Below are 21,251 nucleotides of genomic sequence, written 5' to 3' on the forward strand. Positions count from 1 at the left end.
GTGCTGCAGGGTAAGAGCAGAGCTGACTCTACCAGGAAGACTCTCAAGTCGTAGCCTACCTGCTCTTTCCACGGCACTGCTTGGTCGCAACCTCTTTCATCAAGTGGTCTCAAAAATAAATTCCCTACATTTCCCCTGATAGTTCATTACCAGTTTTGCAAATACGCAGAAGTTATGTGCTGATTCATAACTCCATTTACCAGCCTAAGGTTCTTGTCCAAGATGTCCCTCGGGAACAAAACCATGCCATTTTCTTTTCTCTGTCTCAAGTTTCCTAAGCCCCCCAAAGAGGGTAGACTGACATTTTGATTGGCCCTAATGCGAACTTGCCCAAGGGGCATCTTTCCTTAGGGAAAAGTCCTTGGCCTACCCCAGAAGCTCCTAGGCTCTTTCTGCAGTGCCCAAAATGCAGTGGGTAAGATTTGAGGAAGAATACGGGTATGCTACCAGGAGGAAAAGATCCAGGAGGTCATGTGCTTCTCTTGGCAAGCTTGGAGAACGGGAAGCCGGAAGGGTCACCTCAGAAGAAAGCTCATTTACCTTTCAACTGGGTGGTTTTTCAGGACTGAGGTATGAAGCAATCTACTTGCCATGCTCCTTTTGACCCTAGAGTGGGTAGAGACATCTTTCCTTCAAGGTTCTGATGCCCTTTCTTAGCAAGTGAGTACCATATTCAGTACAAAACCTTGTTCAAGGAAACATCTACTGGGTTGGCAGATGGAAATGACACATAAAGAAAAGCACATAAAGATCGTCTTTTGGGAGAACCACCCATGGGTTAGACTTGGTTTATCTCCTCTGCCTTTATTCGCTTCTCAAGCACAAGCTAGGTCTCTGTTTGCTTCACTCTGGTGCTTTGTGTGTTCCACAGGGGCATTTTCTCAAGGAAACTAGACTTTCCTCCTCATTACAATTGGTTCATCAGAGCCCCGGGTTAAATATTTGGTCATTCTATACCAGTGGTTCCCAACTGTGGGCACTTTTGTGCCCCACCAACCCCATCCCAGATTTCTAGCAGCGTTTGGAGACATTTTTGACTGTCATGACTGAGGGGGGCGGTTATTGGTGCTGAGGATTCTGATAAACATCTTCTAATGCACAGTTCAGCCCTCATAACACAGAATTTTCCAAAATGTTCAAAATGTCAGTAGTGCCAAGATTGAGAAACATGGTTATATACCATGGGTCTATCTGAGTTACTCAGAAGGTGAGAAAAATTGAGGTTCACCCTGAACCCTTCCCAGCCATAAGCCAGTGTAAAGGCTCTGGGAATGAAATCAAGTGTCCTTTGACTTGAAAGGAGGTTTGAAAGGAATATGCTTCCATAAGAAACCATATCTTTGCCTATTATTTTTTAACCGGTCTGGATATAAAGCCCCATCCCCAATTGAAAACAAAGAGACAAAATTTAGTTTATTGAATACTTGAATATCACTCATGGAATTTTAGAACCACAGACTTTTAAAATATCAGAGCAAGAAGTTCAGCCAAATCACCTCATTTTACTTATGGGGACACAGCTGGTGAGCACTGCAATGCTGTTTGTCCCCCAGTACCCTCTTTCTCTCTCCCCCTCAGCGCTTCCTAAGGCCTCAGTTCATTCTCTTTGTTGGCACTGTGTGAGATTTCTCCCTTACTCACTTCAATTGTTGTTTTGTTTGTTTTGCTGTCATTATTGCCATTTTGCTGGTTATGTGCTGATGCAGCAGCACTTCTGTTATCGAGAGCCTTTCCCTTTCTAGCCCCCAGATTTCCCCAACAAGGTGAGCAGCTGGCATCATTTAATCTAAGGAGTACTTGGGTGCCTGAGATGATTGGATTGGCTCGTTCCAACACGGTGCCTGTCCCTTGCGGGAGAAGGGGTTATTCACATGGAACCTGCTAGGGAGCCAGTCTCCACTTACCCCTACACACATTCTATTGAGCCCCCAGATTTTAATGCTTCTGTATTTTCACCTAAACTTAAAAAAATGAGAGAGTTAGTAATGAAAATGCCAATTAGACAAAGAATACTTTCCCTCTTTGTGACCTTTTTTTTCTCGTCTCTCTGAAAAATTGTTGAGGGTATTTCGCTAGTTCAATTCTTTTTATTATTTTATGTTTCATGTTCTAAAACAACATTTATTCCCCAAATGATGTAGCCATTTCTATATATTGAAAGTGCAACAGTACCATCCCCTTTCCAGCTCTCCATAGTCATGACTCTTCTTATAAACACATGGCATTATATCCCATATCCATTGTAGCTCATGTCTGCCTTGATGTATGTAGGGGAAGGAGATGTGGAGTGATGCTTCCTGATAGGCCACCACCAGTAACTTAAAGAATTAACACGGTAGATTCATAACCTTATCAAAATGACTATGATGCAAACCTTTTAGACTGTCTCCCTATTGCAAAAGACAATGTCTGGGAGAAGAAAATCAAGCATTACATACTGTTCATCAAGAAAAAAGGAGTTGAGGGGGAGGATGTGCTTGGTCCTATTAATTTGCTCTTTAATCTCTCTGGTTCAGTTCTGTCTCAGAAAGCCAAACAGAGAATCAATTTGCATACAAATGTTACTAAGTATCCCACCTCCACAGCATTTTACAGTTCTACGTATGTAGAGGAGAAATGATTTGATATTGTTAAGAGGATACTTCCTGCCCTCTTGCCAATAATGTAGCTATATTTCACAAGGCCCTGGATTGTTGCACTTTTTTCGTTCTGCCTGACTCCTTAGCTATTTGTATTCTGAGTAGTGGGCAGGACTATGACCTATCAAAGAATTATTTGAACTGGAGATTAGAAGCTTTAGCATTGGGTATCTCAGAGAAGGAGAGAGGTCTTGTCTTCATCTCAAGAGAAAGACATGAAGAGAGGTTCACCTATAGACCCTTACGACCTGGAGAGAGTTGTCATTCATTTAATTAATCCAACCACTGGATTAGTCAAACCAACAATTCATATGCAGAGTTCTCTATAATGTAAAAAAGAAAACAACAAGAATTGTTTGCTGGTTTATGATGGGAGAGACTAATATTTGTTGGTTACTTATTTTTAAAAACAACCTAGAGTGGGTTTTTCAAATGACTGTTAATCCAATGCCATGGTAAAACATGAGAGTCAGACATCTAAAATGAAGAAGATTGATGATCCCTGCAGGTCATAGAAGAAGACTAATTTTTTTTCAATTCATATAAATGGAATTTATCATAACAATCTCTGAAGATGGCATGATTCACCCACTTACAAAAAGACTGTATATTTCAATGCTTCCTGAAGAGGTGATTTTTCACTTGTGCTGTCATAAGAATGCTAAGCCTATAGGCAGAAAATTTTAACCTGGGAGACCATGGGTGGGGGAACTCAGCTACTGAGTTGCAGATAGACATAAATTAAAAAAACAAAGCAAACGAGACTTGTCCATCAGTTCAGGATCTGCAGCTAGCAAGTAGAGTTTGGAAAGGTGAATGGGGGAGAGGAGGGAGTCAAAGTTTCAAAAGAGAAATGTTTCCCGGAATGTGTTCCCGAGTAGATCCACTCTGCCCGCAAGTTAAGGGCTTCCAGCCTGAGGTCATAACGCTGTTGTTTCCAAGCACTGAGCCTCAGCAACACTCCCACCCCCACCCCGCAGCGAAAGAAAACAACAAAAAAGGAGAGAAAATGATTTTTCTGTGTCCAGCGAGTTCGAGTGCAACCTTCCCCGTCACCGCTAGTTGTCACTTGGCTCCCAGACGGGAGAGCTGAGGTTTTCGGCACTGCGGTTAGAGAGAATGCAGTCCTAATTAAACTGAGTAACTCCTAAAGCTTCCCCTTAAAGTCCTCAGCCGAGCGAGAGCCGATATGCAGGGGGGTTGGGGGCCAGTGATGGGGCGGGGGTATAGCAGGCAGAAGGACAAACAAATCACAAGAAACAGGCAAACAGCTGACAGGGTAGCGACTGTCTCAGACCTCCACGCACAAGCCAGACACCCTGCGGGCGGGAGGGGTGGGGAGGGGGGAGGGAGGGAACGGGGATGGAAGGACCCGATTGCAGCGGTATACAGCACCCTCCTCCCCCGAAAAGAGGGGACCACGGACAGATTCAGCCTCCGTGCTCCTCTTCCCCATTTCCATCAGAGCGATGTGGTCAGTAGAAAATTGCATACCTGAAGAATACCATGGTCTCCCAAAGGTAGAGGCGAAGAGTATTGAAGCTGTACATTTTTCAGGTTCTTGTGCTTTGTAGTCCACGAGTTACGGGGGCAAAAATGTTTCAAATTGGCACTTACAAAACAGTGAGCGCTGTTGAAAAAAATAATCCAAATCCTAAGGGAAGGTGGGGAACAGGGGCGCGGAGGGAGAGCCCCAGGGGAAATTGGAGCGAGGGGGCTCTAGGTACCACGGACAGAGACAGCCTCGAAGCGGTTCAGCACCACGGAGAGCGTCCAGCCCTGCTTTTCAGGAGCGCGAAGAGTATTGCTGTTTGTGAAACTCCAGCGTGTCTGTTGGCTCCCTGCGGCGCTGGGGAGGCACGTCTGGGGGCGGGTATATTTTCTTTTTTACCCCTGTTTTTCTGTTTAAACGGCCAGCCCCGTGAAGGGAAGAAAAAAAAATCTTCTGTGGAGATCAGAGCGCTGGCCTCGGACCGTTAGATTGGGCGAGCATCCTGGGTAGGGAGAGCAGGGCTTTATGCCCCTGGGCTGGCCTGAGGGGGTTACGGGCGAGGGGAAGCGATTGATGGTGCTGCCTTCAGTTAAATCCCAGAGAATGTGCCAGGCTGGCGCATCGCGACAGAGTCCCGGAATCTCATTCCCCTGCCTGCGTACCCGTCTGCTGTTGCCTTGCGATCCCTGTTCTCTGGTCCTCGCCGGATAAGTTATGATCGCTGCAGGAAAGGTGTCCCATCGCTCGGGGCTGCAGGCGTGAGACAGCTCAGGGCAAGTTTCAGGGGCTGCCGGGGTCCATGGCAACCCCGCGGGGCTCAGGAGCCCAAGGCTTCAGATGCATCTCGGTTTTCTGAGCTCGCCCATCTTCCTTTGGCCAGGACTCCCTTAGATCTTCAGACTTTCTTACTGCATTAATTTAACAAACTGGTGGCGAGGGGGATTGGGGGGGGGGCGGGCGATGGCCGACGGGAGGGGGTGGAGAGGAAAAAAAGGGGGGAAAAACTCCTTAGTATCTTCAAACCCTCCCACTCGAGGTGTTCATTGGCCCGCGGCTGCGAAAACCAGATCTTTTCCCGGTTCGGCCAATCGAGTATTAGACTCTGGGTTGAGTTTAACGCTTAGAGTGCTGGAGGAGATCCGCGTCTCCCCTCTCCACTGCAGGCTGGCGGTGGAGTGGAGGAGGTTATGGAGTTAATCTCTCGAGGTCGCTCAAATTATTGCCTTTATTTTTAAGGAATGTAGTTGTATGTGAGTAAAACAAACACCACGGGTCCCAGTTCAGATGTGTTTTTTGGCTCAGTTTATCATCTTAAAAGGGAAGCATTGAACCAGATCCCTGAGTTTCTTTAGAGCCCCGAAGTAGTAATATTTGGCTCCAGAAAGAAAACGGAGAGGTTTCAAACAGAAGTCTGATCTATAAAGGAAGATCCCCCCTCTCCCTCCTCAGGGCCACAGCGGCAGGAAAATACAGGAGAAATTCCTTGAGCAGTTTTCAGGGTCAAGAGAGAGCAGCCCTGGCCTCACTGCTGGCACTCTTTGGGGAGATAAGGAAGATATGCCCTCTTTTAACTGGACAGGAGACAGTTTTATTTACACTCACAGGTTTGGGAAACAGAGCCTCAGAGAACTGTGGCTTGCTACAAAATAATGGTAGTGCCAACCTGTACATACAGGTATCCAGTACTTACCAACTCCCCTCTGTTTTTTCTTCCTCCTGCTTCTCTGTTTTCCCAGCTTGTTTGAATCTCAGAAAGCAACTATACATTTCACTCTAGAGCCCAGCTGGGGAGGTGGAATTAATCAGATTTTCTCCAAGCTACTGGACTTTAGTGGATTAATAGCCTCTGCAGGATTTTCTGGCAGATTTGAACTGACTGGGACAGTGGGGTCTCTCTCTCCCAGCCTACTGAAAGGGGATAACCCCTCCCTCTCACCCAGTAGCTTTACCAATTCCTTCTTTTGAGTTTTTGGAGGCTGGTTCTCCCTAGAATAGTTCTTGACAGCTCAGTTCTCTCCAAGCCCAGGCTTTCTTCCCAGGAAAGAAGTCTGGAAATCTTTGTTCACTAGCCTCCTATCAGCATAGATTCACCCCCTACCCCCTACACTGTTACAGCACACCCTACATTACTTCCTTTTTCGTTGGCTGCCACACACCAGAACAGTGAGAGGTTGCTTAGAATTTCCATGAGATTCTGAGTAGTGACTGAGAAGGAAATTTTGCTTTGAAGGTGAATATTCACACGAGTTTGATACAAATTTATATTGTCAATCTATTATCTATCATCTATCTATCTATCTATCTATCTATCTATCTCTAACCCTTATTAGCGTGTCTTCAATGTACCAGGCACTATTGTGCACCTCATATAATCTCATTTACTTCTTATAATCGTACCTTGAGGTAAATATTATCTTTGTGAATGTGTTTGTATACTTATGTATGTGCACATTTGTGAGTTTTCTCGGGAAAGACAAACACACATATTTCTGTGTATATGAATTCACTTGCCGCACCTGACTAATTCTGAAGTGAATGTGAAGTACATATGTGTATTTGTACATTTGGGTTTGTAAATGGGTTTCTGCCCACATAGGCATATATGTATGCATCTATGTATGTCATTGATGTGCCCCTAGAGGTACTGAAGTAAACTGCGCGCTGACAACTTTGTTTTTCCTCCTCACCTGGCTAGGAAGCACCTGTGTACGTGGGTGTGGATGCAGTGTGTAGAGTTGGGTTTTCTTCTCCTTTAAGAGATGCTGTGTGTGTGTGTGTGCGCGCGCGTGTGTGTGTCTGTGTGATGTTGCTGTTCGTGGGTGTGAATGACTCTAAGGCTGTGGCCTGTGCAGGAGATGAGACTAATTATTACCCGTTTTCTAGTAGGCGTTTAATCTGAGGGTGCTACTTTTATTTAGCCAGCACACATGTAGTGTGCCAAGCATTGGGGATATGACAATACGTAAGATAAACAATAACTTGAACCTCTGGAACATGCGGTCACTTCAGAGGTTCTGTGGGGAAAGTTCCTCATGTTTTACCTCGTACCTCACATATTTCTTGTGCCTATAAACAGTATACCCAGGTCTTCCTGTCTTGTGTAGGTCACTTTTGAAAATAAACAACCATAGACTTGGAGGTCAGGGATTTATGTTCTTATTTTCTCTCTGCCTCAAAAAGCCTGGCTGACATTGGATAAATGACCAAACCTCTCTGGCCTAAGTCAAACGAAGACAGTCATGCCCACTCTTCTCCCCACAAGAAGCTGTAGAGAAGCAATGGCATTCAGGTCTAATCTTAGGGTGACTACCATGCTATGAAACAGAACTCTTAATGGAATGGGTTGGATTGGCTTCCTCTGATGGTCCATTTCTAGTGGTGAGCATCCTTTGTAGCCTAATTCCAATACTTGATTCGTCCCTTATAGGCCCCAGTAGACAGATTTGAGCCCTCCTAAGTATGACTAAATTATGACATGCACTGATAGTTATTTTATTACTAGAGGAGACTCATTCTTTCATTAACTCAGCAAACAATTATTGAACATTTACTATGTGTCAGGCGCTGTTCTAGGCACTGGGGATATAGCAGAGAACAAAACAGGTAAAGATCCCTCTTCTATTGAAGTATATCTTCTAGCAGATGGAGGCAGAAGATAAACAAATTAAGATGTATTAGGCAATCATAAGGATTAAAAAGAAAAAAAAGCAGGGTAAACCTGGGTAAAAGGCAGAGACTAACACAGAGATGCTTGTTTCTACAGGGTGGTCAGATCAGGGACTGACTTCTGAAAAGGAGACATTTGAAAAAATGACTGAAGGAAGTGAGGGAACGAGCCTTGTAAACCTCAGGGAGGGGAGGAAGAGCTTTCCAGGCAGTGGAAAAGAAAATGCAAAGGCTGGGCTTCCCTGGTGGCGCAGTGGTTGAGAGTCCACCTGCCGATGCAGGGGACGCGGGTTCGTGCCCCGGTCCGGGAGGATCCCACATGCCGCGGAGCGGCTGGGCCCGTGAGCCATGGCCGCTGAGCCTGCGCGTCCGGAGCCTGTGCTCCGCAACGGGAGGGGCCACAACAGTGAGAGGCCCGCGTGCCGCAAAAAAAGAAAATGCAAAGGCCCTGAGCGGGGAGTATGCTTAGAGTGTGCAAGAAAAAGCAAAGAGGCCAGTGTACCTGGATGGAGTGAGTGAAGGAGACGGTGCCAGGAAAGAGGTTAGGAAGTAGTTAGGGGCTAGATCGTGTTCTACCTTCAAGGCATAGCAAGGGCTTTGGGTCGTTATTTGAATGAGACCCATTGGAAGGTTTTGAGCAAAGCATTAACAATATCTGACAACATTTTAACAAGATTAGTCTGGCTACTGTGTTTAGATTCAATGTACAGGGAGGAGAGGGGCAAAATGAAAGCTGGAGACTAGTTAGGGGCTAACTGAAAAGAATATGTGACACTCCTAGAGACTGCTCTTGTTTCACTCCAGAGAGGTTAAACAACTTACCCCTTAAACTAGTAGCAGAGTTGGGATAAGAATACAGGTACTGTAATTATGGCTAAAGGATCTTTCCACTGTTTTTTGCTCCAACTAAGATAAAGTTTAAGGAAATCTACAAGGGAAGAACTTTACCTGGCTTGTTACTGATATATACCTAGCACTTGGCACACCTAGTGCCTGACATATAGCAGGTGCTCAGCAACTTTCCTGCAAGGATAAATGAGTGAATAAATGAAAGCATAACAAAAAAATTCAGGCAGAGGGCCTGAAGGGAGGAAAAGAAAGGAAAGGAGTAGTGTTAATCAGGTGCGATTATGTTGTCCTGAGCCAGCTAATGTAATTAACACAATGGCAAGCCTCTGTCCAAAATGACATTCACAGAGGAGAGTGCTTGAGGCTTCAACACTGCTTTGACAGGCTCCAGTGATACTTTGTAAAGAGAGATGGATATTTGGAGCAACTAAGCGGCTTGCCTAATTGTGCTGAAGTATTATGATGAATATGGGTCTGAAAATGGGACTATGGAAGAGCCTTTCCTCCAAGGAGCTTGTGGCTTACTGCCAGCCTTTCCTAATCCAACTTAGAAAATGAACTTGCTATTTTTTAATTTTAATTGCAAAGCAATAGTCTGTTCTTTGTGCTTTAAAGAAGGGAACTCAGAGCTACTTAGGAAATCTCAATGGCACCAGAGAATTTTTAGCCATAAGGAGTAGATGATAAAATACTGAGAGACCGTTCCTCCCATTTTACAGACTAGTCACCCAGGGGCCAGGAAAGTGATGTGACTGGCTTAATGTATCACCACAAAGTTGAATCTAGAACTCAGGATTCCTATCTTTCAAGTTGTAGCTCCCAACTCCTTCACTCAGAGACGTAAAATAAAAGAAGAGAAGGTAAGATGAGAGAGGACAAAAGCTTCATATCATGGCTGATCAGACCCTGGATTTCTGCCTGAAGACTCCTGGATTTTCTTTCTCTGCCGGGTCTGTACTTGTACCCTGTAGCTTGACATCTATGTGAGACTTTTTATAACCTCCTAGTTCTTCATTTTCTTCTTTCTTTCCCTCAAGCCATCTCTGCCTCTTTCTTTAAGGCTTTCTGCTCAGTCTGCCCTTAACTCTGATTTCATGTTTCTTCAGTCTGTTCCTCTTATTGCGTCTCTCATCTTCTACTGCCTCTGCAAGGACTTTTGGCATCAAGAAGGTTCGGCAGAGGATACACCATTTTTTCTGAGTTTTCACTCAGTGGTTCATTCATTTGTTTAAAAAGGAGGTGTATTTTGAATACTGGCTGTGTGTCTGACATGGTGCTGAGGTTTTACATGTCTAGCAAAACATTTGTTCATTCAGTTTATTTTTAAAATTTTTTATATATGTACATTTTTAACATCTTTATTGGGGTATAATTGCTTTACAGTGGTGTGTTAGTTTCTGCTTTATTTATTTTTAAAATTTAATTTTATTTATTTTTTTATACAGAAGGTTCTTATTAGTCATCTATTTTATACACATCAGTGTATACATGTCAATCCAAATCGCCCAATTCATCACACCACCAGCCCCACCCCCCCTCCACTTTCCCTCCTTGGTATCCATACGTTTGTTCTCTACATTTGTGTCTCAATTTCTGCCCTGCAAACTGGTTCATCTCTACCATTTTTCTAGGTTCCTCATATATGCGTTAATATATGATATTTGTTTTTCTCTTTCTGACTTACTTCACTTTGTATGACAGTCACTAGATCCATCCACGTCTCTACAAATGACCCAATTTCGTTCCCTTTTATGGCTGAGTAATATTCCATTGTATATATATATATACCACATCTTCTTTATCCATTCACCTGTCCATGGGCGTTTAGGTTGCTTCCATGACCTGGCTATTGTAAATAGAGCTGCAATGAACATTGTGGTACATGACTCTTTGAATTATGGTTTTCTAAGGGTGTATGTCCAGTAGCGGGATTCCTGGGTCATATGGTAGTTCTATTTTTAGTTTTATGAGGAACCTCCATACTGTTCTCCATAGTGGCTGTATCAATTGACACTCTCACCAACAGTGCAAAAGGGTTGCCTTTTCTCCACACCCTCTCCAGCATTTGTTGTTTGTAGATTTTCTGATGATGACCATTCTAACTGGTGTGAGGTGATACTTCATTGTAGTTTTGATTTGCATTTCTCTAATGATTAGTGATGTTGAGCAGCTTTTCATATGCTTCTTGGCCATCTGTATGTCTTCTTTGGAGAAATGTCTATTTAGGTCTTCTGCCCATTTTTTGATTGGGTTGTTTGTTTTTTTGATATTGAGCTGCATGAGCTGCTTGTAAATTTTGGAGATTAATCCTTTGTCAGTTGCTTCATTTGCAAATATTTTTTTCTATTCTGAGGATTGTCTTTTGGTCTTGTTTATGGTTTCCTTTGCTTTGCAAAAGCTTTTAAGTTTCATTAGGTCCCATTTGTTTATTTTTGTTTTTATTTCCATTTCTCTAGGAGGTGGGTCAAAAAGGGTCTTGCTTGTGATTTATGTCATGGAGTGTTCTGCCTATGTTTTCCTCTAAGAGTTTGGTAGTGTCTGGCCTTACATTTAGGTCTTTAATCCATTTTGAGTTTATTTTTGTGTATGGTGTTAGGGAATGCTCTAATTTCATTCTTTTACATGTACCTGTCCAGTTTTCCCAGCACCACTTATTGAAGAGGCTGTCTTTTCTCCATTGTATATTCTTGCCTCCTTTATCAAAAATAAGGTGACCATATGTGCGTGGGTTTATCTCTGGGCTTTCTATCCTGTTCCACTGATCTATATTTCTGTTTTTGTGCCAGTACCATGCTATCTTGATTACTGTATCTTTGTACTATAGTCTGAAGTCAGGGAGGCTGATTCCTCCAGCTCCATTTTTCTTTCTCAAAGTTGCTTTGGCTATTCGGGGTCTTTTGTGTTTACATACAAGTTGTGAAATTTTTTGTTCTAATGCTGTGAAAAATGCCAGTGGTAGTCTGATAGGGGTTGCATTGAATCTGTAGATTGCTTTGCGTAGTGTAGTCATTTTCACAATGTTGTTTCCTCCAATCCAAGACATGGTATATCTCTCCATCTATTTGTATCATTTTTAATTTCTTTCATCAGTGTCTTATAGTTTTCTGCATACAGGTCTTTTGTCCCCCTAGGTAGGTTTATTCCTAGGTATTTTATTCTTTTTGTTGCAGTTGTAAATGGGAGTGTTTTCTTAATTTCACTTTCAGATTTATCATCATTAGTGTATAGGAATGCCAGAGATTTCTGTGCATTAATTTTGTATCCTGCTCATTTACCAAATTCATTGATTAGCTCTAGTAGTTTTCTGGCAGCATCTTTAGGATTCTCTAAGTATAGTATCATGTCATCTGCAAACAGTGACAGCTTTACTTCTTCTTTTCCAATTTGGATTCCTTTTATTTCTTTTTCTTCTCTTATTGCTGTGGCTAAAACTTCCAAAACTATGTTGAATAAGAGTGGTGAGAGTGGTCAAGCTTGTCTTTTTCCTGATCTTAGTGGAAATGGTTTCAGTTGTTCACCATTGAGGACGATGTTGGCTGTGGGTCTGTCATATATGGCCTTTATTATGTTGTGGTAAGTTCCCTCTATGCCTACTTTCTCAAGGATTTTTATCATAAATCGGTGTTGAATTTTGTCGAAAGATTTTTCTCCATCTATTGAGATGATCATATGATTTTTATTCTTTAGTTTGTTAATATGGTGTATCACATTGACTGATTTGCATATATTGAAGAATCCTTGCATTCCTGGGATAAACTCCACTTGATCATGGTGTATGATCCTTTTCATGTGCTGTTGGATTCTGTTTGCTAGTATTTTGTTGAGGATTTTTGCATCTATATTCATCAGTGATATTGGCCTGTAGTTTTCTTTCTTTGTGACATCTTTGTCTGGTTTTGGTATCAGGGTGATGGTGGCCTCATAGAATGAGTTTGGAAGTGTTACTCCCTCTGCTATATTTTGGAAGAGTTTGAGAAGGATGGGTGTTAGCTCTTCTCTAAATGTTTGATAGAATTTGCCTGTGAAGCCATGTGGTTCTGGGCTTTTGTTTGTTGGAAGATTTTTAATCACAGTTTCAATTTCAGTGCTTGTGATTGATCTCTTTATACTTTCTATGTCTACCTGGTTCAGCCTTAGAAGGTTGTGCTTTTCTAAGAATTTGTCCATTTCTTCCAGGTTGTCCATTTTATTGGCATAGAGTTTCTTGTAGTAATCTGTCATGATCTTTTGTATTTCTGCAGTGTCAGTTGTTACTTCTCCTTTTTCATTTCTAATTCTATTGATTTGAGTCTTCTCCCTTTTTTTCTTGATGAGTCTGGCTAATGGTTTATCAATTTTGTTTATCTTCTCAAAGAACCAGATTTTAGTTTTATTGATCTTTGTTACTGTTTCCTTCATTCCTTTTTCATTTATTTTTGATCTGATCTTTATGATTTCTTTCTTTTTGCTAACTTTGGGGTTTTTTTATTCATCTTTCTATAATTGCTTTAGGTGTCAGGTTGTTTATTTGAGATGTTTCTTGTTTCTTGAGGTAGGATTGTATTGCTTTAAACTTACATCTTAGAACTGCTTTTGCTGCATCCCATAGATTTTGGGTCATCGTGTTTTCATTGTCATTTGTTTCTAGGTATTTTTTGATTTCCTCTTTGATTTCTTTAGTTGTCTCTTGGTTATTAAGTAGTGTATTGTTTAGCCTCCATGTGTTTGTATTTTTTACTGATTTTTTCCTGTAATTGATATCTAGTCTCAAAGCGTTGTTGTCAGAAAAGATACTTGATACAATTTTAATTTTCTTGAATTTACCAAGGCTTGATTTGTGACCCAAGATATGATCTATCCTAGAGAGTGTTCCATGAACACTTGAGATGAAAGTGTATTCTCTTGTTTTTGGATGGAATGTCCTATAAATATCAGTTAAGTCCGTCTTGTTTAATGTATCACTTAAAGCTTGTCTTCCTTATTATTTTCATTTTGGATGATATGTCCCTTGGTGAAAGTGGGGTGTTAAAGTCCCCTACTATAATTGTGTTGCTGTCAATTTCCCCCTTTAGGGCTGTTAGCATCTGCCCCATGTATTGAGGTGCTCCCACGTTGGGTGCATAAATATTTACAATTGTTATATCTTCTTCTTGGATTGATCCCTTGATCGCTATACAGTGTCCTTCCCTGTCTCTTGTAATAGTCTTGATTTTAAGGTCTATTTTGTCTGATATGAGAACTCTCGTTTGACTTCCACCTGCATGGAACATCCCCTTCCATCCCCTCACTTTCAGTCTGAATGTGTCCCTAGGTCTGAAGTAAGTCTCCCATAGAGAGTACATATATGGATCTTGTTTTTATATCCATTCAGCCAGTCTATGTCTTTTGGTTGGAGCATTTAATCCGTTTACATTTAAGGTAATTATTGACATGTATGTTCCCATTACCATTCTGCCAATTATTTGGGGTTTGTTATTGTAGGTCTTTTCCCTCTCCTGTGATTCCTGCCTAGAGAAGTTCCTTTAGCATTTGTTGTAAAGCTGGTTTGGTGGTGCTGAATTCTCTTAGCTTTTGCCTGTCTGTAAAGATTTTACTTTCTCCATCGAATCTGAATGAGATCCTTGCTGGGTAGAGTAATGTTGTAGGTTTTTCCCTTTCATCACTTTAAATATGTCCTGTCAGTTCTTTCTGGCTTGCAGAGTTTCTGCTGAAAGATCAGCTGTTAACCTTATGGGGATTCCCTTGTACATTATTTGTTGTTTTTCCCTTGCTGCTTTTAATATTTTTTCTTTGTATTTAATTTCTGTTAGTTTGATTTATATGTGTCTTGGTGTGTTTCTCTTTGGATTTATCCTGTATGGGACTGTCTGCGATTCCTGGACTTGATTAACTATTTCCTTTCCCATATTAGGGAAGCCTTCATCTATAATTGCTTCAAATATCTTCTCAGTCCCTTTCTTTTTCTCTTCATCTTCTGGGACCCCTACAATTCGAATGTTGATGCATTTAATGTTGTCTCAGAAGTCTCTGAGACTGTCCTCAATTCTTCTCATTCTCTTTCCTTTACTCTGCTCTGCAGTAGTTATTTCCACTATTTTATCTTCCAGGTCACTTATCCGTTCCTCTGCCCAAGCTATTCTGCCATTGCTTCCTTGTAGAGAATTTTTAATTTCATTTATTGTGTTGTTCATCATTGTTTGTTTGCTCTTTAGTTCTAGGTCCTTGTTAAACATTTCTTGTATTTTCTCCCTTCTATTTCCAAGGTTTTGGATCATCTTTACTATCATTACTGTGAATTCTTTTTCAGGTAGACTGCCTATTTCCTCTTCATTTGTTTGGTGTGGTGGGTTTTACCTTGCTCCTTCATCTGCTGTGTGTTTCTCTGTCTTCTCATTCTGCTTAACTTACTGTGTTTGGGTCTCCTTTTCACAGGCTGCAGGTTTATAGCTCCTGTTGTTTTTGGTGTCTGCCCCCTGTGGCTAAAATTGGTTCAGTGGGTTGTGTGGGCTTCCTGGTGGAGAGGACTGGTGCCTGTGTTCTGGAGGATGAGGCTGGATCTTGTCTTTCTGGTGGGCAGGACCGTGTCCGGTGGTGTGTTTTGGGGTGTCTGCGACCTTATAATGATTTTGGCAGCCTTTCTGCTAATGGGTGTGGTTGTGTTCCTGTCTTGCTAGTTGTTTGGCATAGGGTGTCCAGCATTGTACCTTGCTGGTTGTTGAGTGGAGCTGGGTCTTAGCGTTGAGATCTCTGGGAGAACTTTTGCTGTTTGATATTACATGGAGCTGGGTGGTCTCTGATGCACCAATGTCCTGAGCTAGGCTCTCTCACCTCAGAGGTACAGGCCTGACACCCAGCTGGATCACCAAGACCCTGTCAGCCACATGGTTCAGAAGAAAAGGGAGAAAAGAAAGAAAGAAAGAAAGAAAGAAAGAAAGAAAGAAAGAAAGAAAGAAAGAAAGAAAAATAAAATAAAAAGTTATTAAAATAAAAAATAATTATTAAAAATAAAAAAATTAAAAAGTAAGAAAAAAATGAAAGAAAAAGAAAGAAAGAAAAGAGCAACTGAACCAAAAAACAAATCCACCAATGATAACAAGCACTAAAAACTATACTTAAAACAAACAAACATACAAAACGCACAGAGAGAACCCTAGGACAAATGGTAAAAGCAGAGCTATACATACAAAATCACAGAAAGAAGCATACATATACACGCTCACAAAAAGAGTAAAAGGAAAAATATATATATATATCGTTGCTCCCAAAGTCCACCTTCTTAATGTGGGATGATTCGTTGTCTATTCAGGTATTCCACCGATGCAGGGTACATCAAGTTGATTGTGGAGATTTAATCCGCTGCTCCTGAGGCTGCTGGGAGAGATTTCCCTGTCTCTTCTTTGTTCGCACAGCTCCCGGGGTTCAGCTTTGGATTTGGCCCTGCCTCTGCCTGTAGGTCCCCTGAGGGTGTGTGTTCTTCGCTCAGACAGGAGCGAAGAGGAGCAGCTGATTAGGGGGCCCTGGCTCACTCAGGCCGGGGGGAGGAAGGGGTACGGAATGCAGGGCGAGACTGCAGCGGCGGAGGCCGGCGTGATGTTGCACCAGCCTGATGCACGCCGTGTGTTCTCCTGGGGAAGTTGTCCCTGGATCACGGGACCCTGGCAGTGGTGGGCTGCACAGGCTCCTGGGAGGGGAGGAGTGGATAGTGACCCGTGCTTGCACACAGGCTTCTTGGTGGCTGCAGCAGCAGCCTTAGCATCTCATGCCCGTCTCTGGGGTCCGTGCTGATAGCCGCGGCCCGAGCCCGTCTCTGGAGCTCGTTTAGGCGGTGCTCTGAATCCCCTTTCCTCATGCACCCCGAAACAATGGTCTCTTGCCCCTTAGGCAGTTCCAGACTTTTTCCCGGACTCCCTCCCGGCTAGCTGTGGCACACTAGCCCCCTTCAGGCTGTGTTCATGCAGCCAACCCCAGTCTTCTCCCTGGGATCCGACCTCCGAAGCTCGAGCCTCAGCGCCCAGCCCCCGCAGCCCCCGCCCCCCGGCGGGTGAGCAGACAAGTCTTTCGGGCTGGTGAGTGCTGGTCGGCACCGATCCTCTGTGCGGGAGGAGTCTCTCTGCTCTGCCCTCTGCACCCCTGTTGCTGTGCTCTCCTCCGTGGCTGCAAAGCTTCCCCCCTGCCCACCCCCCATCTCCGCCAGTGAAGGGGCTTCCTAGTGTGTGGAAACTTTTCCTCCTTCACCTCCCAGAGGTGCAAGTCCCATCCCTATTCTTCTGTCTGTTTTTTCTTTTTCCCTATCCAGGTACGTGGGGAGTTTCTTGCCTTTTGGGAACTCTGAGGTCTTCTGCCAGCGTTCAGTAGGTGTTTTTTAGGAGTTGTTCCACATGTAGATGTATTTCTGATGCATTTGTGGGGAAGAAGGTGATCTCCACGTCTTATTCTTCTGCCATCTTGAAGGTCTCTCTGTTCAGTTTTTAACAAACATTTAAGTACCTTCTCAGTGCTAGGAACTATGACAAATGGTAAAACAAGAATAGCCGAAACAGTGTTGCTTGAAGGGAGGATGTGATGAAAAGAGATTCTTGTACTGCATATTTAAAAACCATTTAATATGGAAATACACACATATAAAGTGCATAAATTATTTCTAAAATGGAAGTTATCCGTATCATGACAGAACATTACCAGCCCTTTAGAAGCCTGCCTCACATCACCTCCCAGTCATTATCTGCCAAAGGGATCTACTATTCCACATTCTATTACTTCTGATTTGCTTGTTTTTTTTTTTTTTTCTGATTATAATCGTCTTTGTTCACAATAGGGATTGACTTGTAACTTTCCTTTTTAAAAATGTCTTCAGGTTTTGGTATAAAGATTGTGGTGGCTTCATCAACAAGCGGTGAATATTTCCTCCTTTCTCTTCTTTAGAAATGTTTGTATAAGATTGGTGTTATTTCTCTTTAACAGTATTTGGAAGTGTTCATTGGTGAAGCCATTTGGGCCTGGTGGTTTCTTAGTGGAAGGTTTTAATTTACACATTTAGTAGATGTAAGACTGTTAAGACTGTATATTTCTTCTTGTATCTATTTTAATAAGTTGTATTTTCCTAGGCATTTGTCCATTTTAGATAAATTTTCACATTTAATTGCATAAAATTTCTATCACCCTCTTATCTTGTTAGTCTATAGAATCTGTAGTGATGTCTTTTTTTTGTTGTTGTTATATTGGTAATTTGTGCTTTCTCTCTTTTTTCTTGATTATTCTTTCTAGGGGATTATCCATTTTATTTGTGCCTTCAAATAACCAGCTTTAATTTTTTTCTATATTATAAATTTGTTTTCTATTTCGTTTTTTTCCCCTCTCAACTTATGCATTTTTGGGGGGGGGGTGTTAATTTGCTTGTTTTTCTGGCTTCTTAAAAATGGATGCTTAGATAATTGATTTTTAACTTTTCTTATTTTATATATATATATAACTTTGTATTTTCTCCTGAGCTTTACTTTAGGTACATCTCACAAATTGTTATATTTTCAATATCATTCAGTTCAAAATATTTTCTAGTTAAAATATTAAATCCTTAGGGGTATTTGGAAGTGTATTGTTCAATGATATAATTCCATTTTTTTTCTGCCTTACATTGTGTGTTTGGAAAGTCAGCTAAAAGTCTTATTTTTGATTCTTTAAAGACAATGCATCATTTTTTCCTGGTGATTTTTAATATTTTACTGTCTTTGGTTTTTATCAGTTGTTTTAAAATTGAGGTATAGTTGATGTGCAATATTATATAAGTTTCACGTGTACAACATAGTGATTCATAATTTTTAAAGGTTATACTCCATTTATAGTTATTATAAAATATTGGCTATATTCCCTGTATTGTACAATATACAACTTACTTTTAGCTTATTTATACATAATAGTTTGTACCTCTTAATCTCCTACTCCTATCTTGACCCTCCGCCCTTTCCTCTCCTTCCTGGTAACCACTAGTTTATTTTCTGTATCTGTGAGTCTGTTTCTTATTATATTCATTAGTTTGTTTTTAGATTCCACATATAAGTGATATCATACAGTATTTGTCTTTCTCTGTCTGACTTATTTCACTTAGCATAATACCCTCCAAGTCCACCCATGTTGTTACATATGGCAAAACTTCATTATTTTTTATGGCTAAGTGATACTCAATTGAATATATACACCACATCTTATTTATCCATTCATCTGCTGATGGACACTTAGGTTGCTACTATATCTTTGCAATTGTAAATAATGCTACTATAAACATTGGGGTACATGTATCTTTTTTGAGTTAGTGTTTTCACTTTTTTTTCAGATATATACCCAGGAGTGGAATTGCTGGGCCATATATAGTAGTTCTATTTTTAATTTTTTGAGAAACTCCGTACTGTTTTCCACAGTGGCTGCATCAAATTACATTCCTACCAACAGTGTACAAGGGTTCCCTTTTCTCCATATCCTCACTAGCATTTATTATTTGTAGTCTTTTTGATGATGGCTATCCTGACAGGTGTGAAGTGATACCTTTTTGTGGTTTTGCTTTACATTTCTCTGATGATTAGCAATGTTGAGCATCTTTTCATGTGCCTGTTAGCCATCTGTGTGTCTTCTTTGGAAAAATGTCTGTTCAGGTCTTCTGCTCATTTTAAACTTGGGTTGTTTGTTTTTTTCAGGTTGAGTTGTATGAGATGTTTATATATTTTGGGTATTAACCCCTATGGGTTATATCATTTGCAAATATTTTCTTCTATCAGGAGGTTGTCTTTTCATTTTGTCGATGGTTCCTTTGCTGTGCAAAAGCTTTTAAGTTTAATTAGGTCCCATTTATTTATTTTTGCTTTTGTTTCCCTTGCTTGAGGAGACAGATCTGAAAATATATTGCTAAGACAATATATCACAGAGTGTACTGCCTGTATTTTCTTCTAGGAGTTTTAGGGTTTCAGGTCTTACATTTTAGGTCTTTAATCCATTTTGAGTTTATTTTTGTTTATGGTGTTAGAGAATGTTCTAATCTCATTGTTTTACATGTAGCTGTCTAGTTTTCCCAGCACCACTAGTTGAAGAGACTGTCATCTCTCCATTGTATATTTTGTCTCCTTTGTTGTAGGTTAATTGACCATAAGTGTGTAGGTTTATTTCTGGGCTCTCTATTCTGTTCTACTGATCTATGTGTCTGTTTTTGTTCCAGTACCATACTGTTTTGCTGACTGTAGCTTTGTAGTATAGTCTGAAGTCAGCAGCATGATTCCTCCAGTATTTATTAGTTTTATATTTGGTTTTCTTTTTCTTTTTCCTGAGGAGTCAAACACAATTTATTTTAGAACTAAATAGAACAGATTGAATAAACAAAAGTTTTATCCTAAAATTTCCCAATAGACATTTTCTCACCAGGCTGCAAGTTATTGATTGTATCAGTTCCAGCAGTGCCCATCATAATATTCACAAAGATGTACAAATTGTGTCAGTTGATTGAAGAGTCAAGTTTGAAAATAACAGTCTTTTTATTCTTTGTGCTTTAGAATAATTTTCAAAATACATCTATTATGGGCTTCGCTGGTGGCGCAGTCGTTGAGAGTCTGCCTGCCAATGCAGGGGACCACAGGTTCGTGCCCCGGTCTGGGAAGATCCCACGTGCTGCGGAGCCGCTGGGCCCGTGAGCCATGGCTGCTGGGCCTGCGCGTCCGGAGCCTGTGCTCCACAACGGGAGAGGCCACAACAGTGAGAGGCCCGTGTACCGTAAAAAAAAAAAAAAAAAAAAAAAAATCTATTAGGCTCTTAGCCCATACTTGTTCAATTAAATTTTTCTTCTAAAAATAACTTAGAGCAAGAGAATAATTTATTCATACTGAAAAACAGAACTCATCCATTTTCTCCAGTGCTCCATGGAGGAAAAAACTAGTCTAACCACATAGATGTAGCAATAACCATGTTTCCTATTTTGGCTTCTTTGTTTTAATAACCAGAGAAAATCCTATGTTGTTCTTATCTTAGTTTGAACACAATGGTATCAACATCCTTTTCTTCCTCTGAATCTTGATTTGGGATACAAAATTGATCTTTTACATTTGAAAAATGGGTATTTCAAAGTTTTGCAGTTTCCTTCCTTCAAAAAAGTTACTTCCCAAGTACTTCTCAGTGTACTTCCTTTCCTTGAGCACACAGTGCAACTGAAGCAGACATGTGCCTAGATCCTTTATCATGCCTGTGTGTGAGCTGCTCACTGGCTTGTCCTTGTAATACTGGGACGGCATCTCCCTCTGCTGCAGCCTCAATCTGCTTCAGTCCACAATGACTGCCTAGGTTGTTTTCCTTCCTCCCTTCCTTCCTTCCTTCCTTCCTTCCTTCCTTCCTTCCTTCCTTCCTTCCTTCCTCCCTTCCTCCCTCCCTCCCTCCCTCTCTCCCTCCCTCCCTCCCTCTCTTCTTTCTTTCATTGAATTATAGTTGATTTACAATGTTGTGTTAGTTTCTGGTATACAGCAAATTGATTCAGATATACATATATATATATATATATATATATATATTCTTTTTCATATCTTTTCCATTATGGTTTATCACAAGATATTGAATATAGCTCCCTGTGCTTATATGACCTGTTGTTTATCTGTTTTATA

General features: G+C 41.3%; 2 protein-coding genes across 3 annotated transcripts in view; one reads left to right on the forward strand and one right to left on the reverse strand.

The window, feature by feature from the left end:
* Positions 1–4,333, reverse strand: part of GLRA1 (glycine receptor alpha 1) — an 82,466-nt gene extending 78,133 nt beyond the window's left edge. For both annotated transcript variants that reach the window (XM_079918414.1, XM_079918413.1), the window contains exon 1: positions 4,134–4,333. In XM_079918414.1, coding sequence (XP_079774540.1) covers positions 4,134–4,189 — 56 coding nt within the window. In that variant the 5' untranslated portion in view covers positions 4,190–4,333. The remainder of the gene's footprint in view (positions 1–4,133) is intronic.
* G3BP1 (G3BP stress granule assembly factor 1) overlaps positions 1–21,251 on the forward strand; it is a 1,009,408-nt gene that overhangs the window by 129,904 nt on the left and 858,253 nt on the right. The gene's annotated exons all lie outside the window — the stretch shown is intronic.

This window comes from Stenella coeruleoalba, assembly GCF_951394435.1.
Source record: "Stenella coeruleoalba genome assembly, chromosome: 3".
NCBI lineage: Eukaryota > Metazoa > Chordata > Mammalia > Artiodactyla > Delphinidae > Stenella > Stenella coeruleoalba.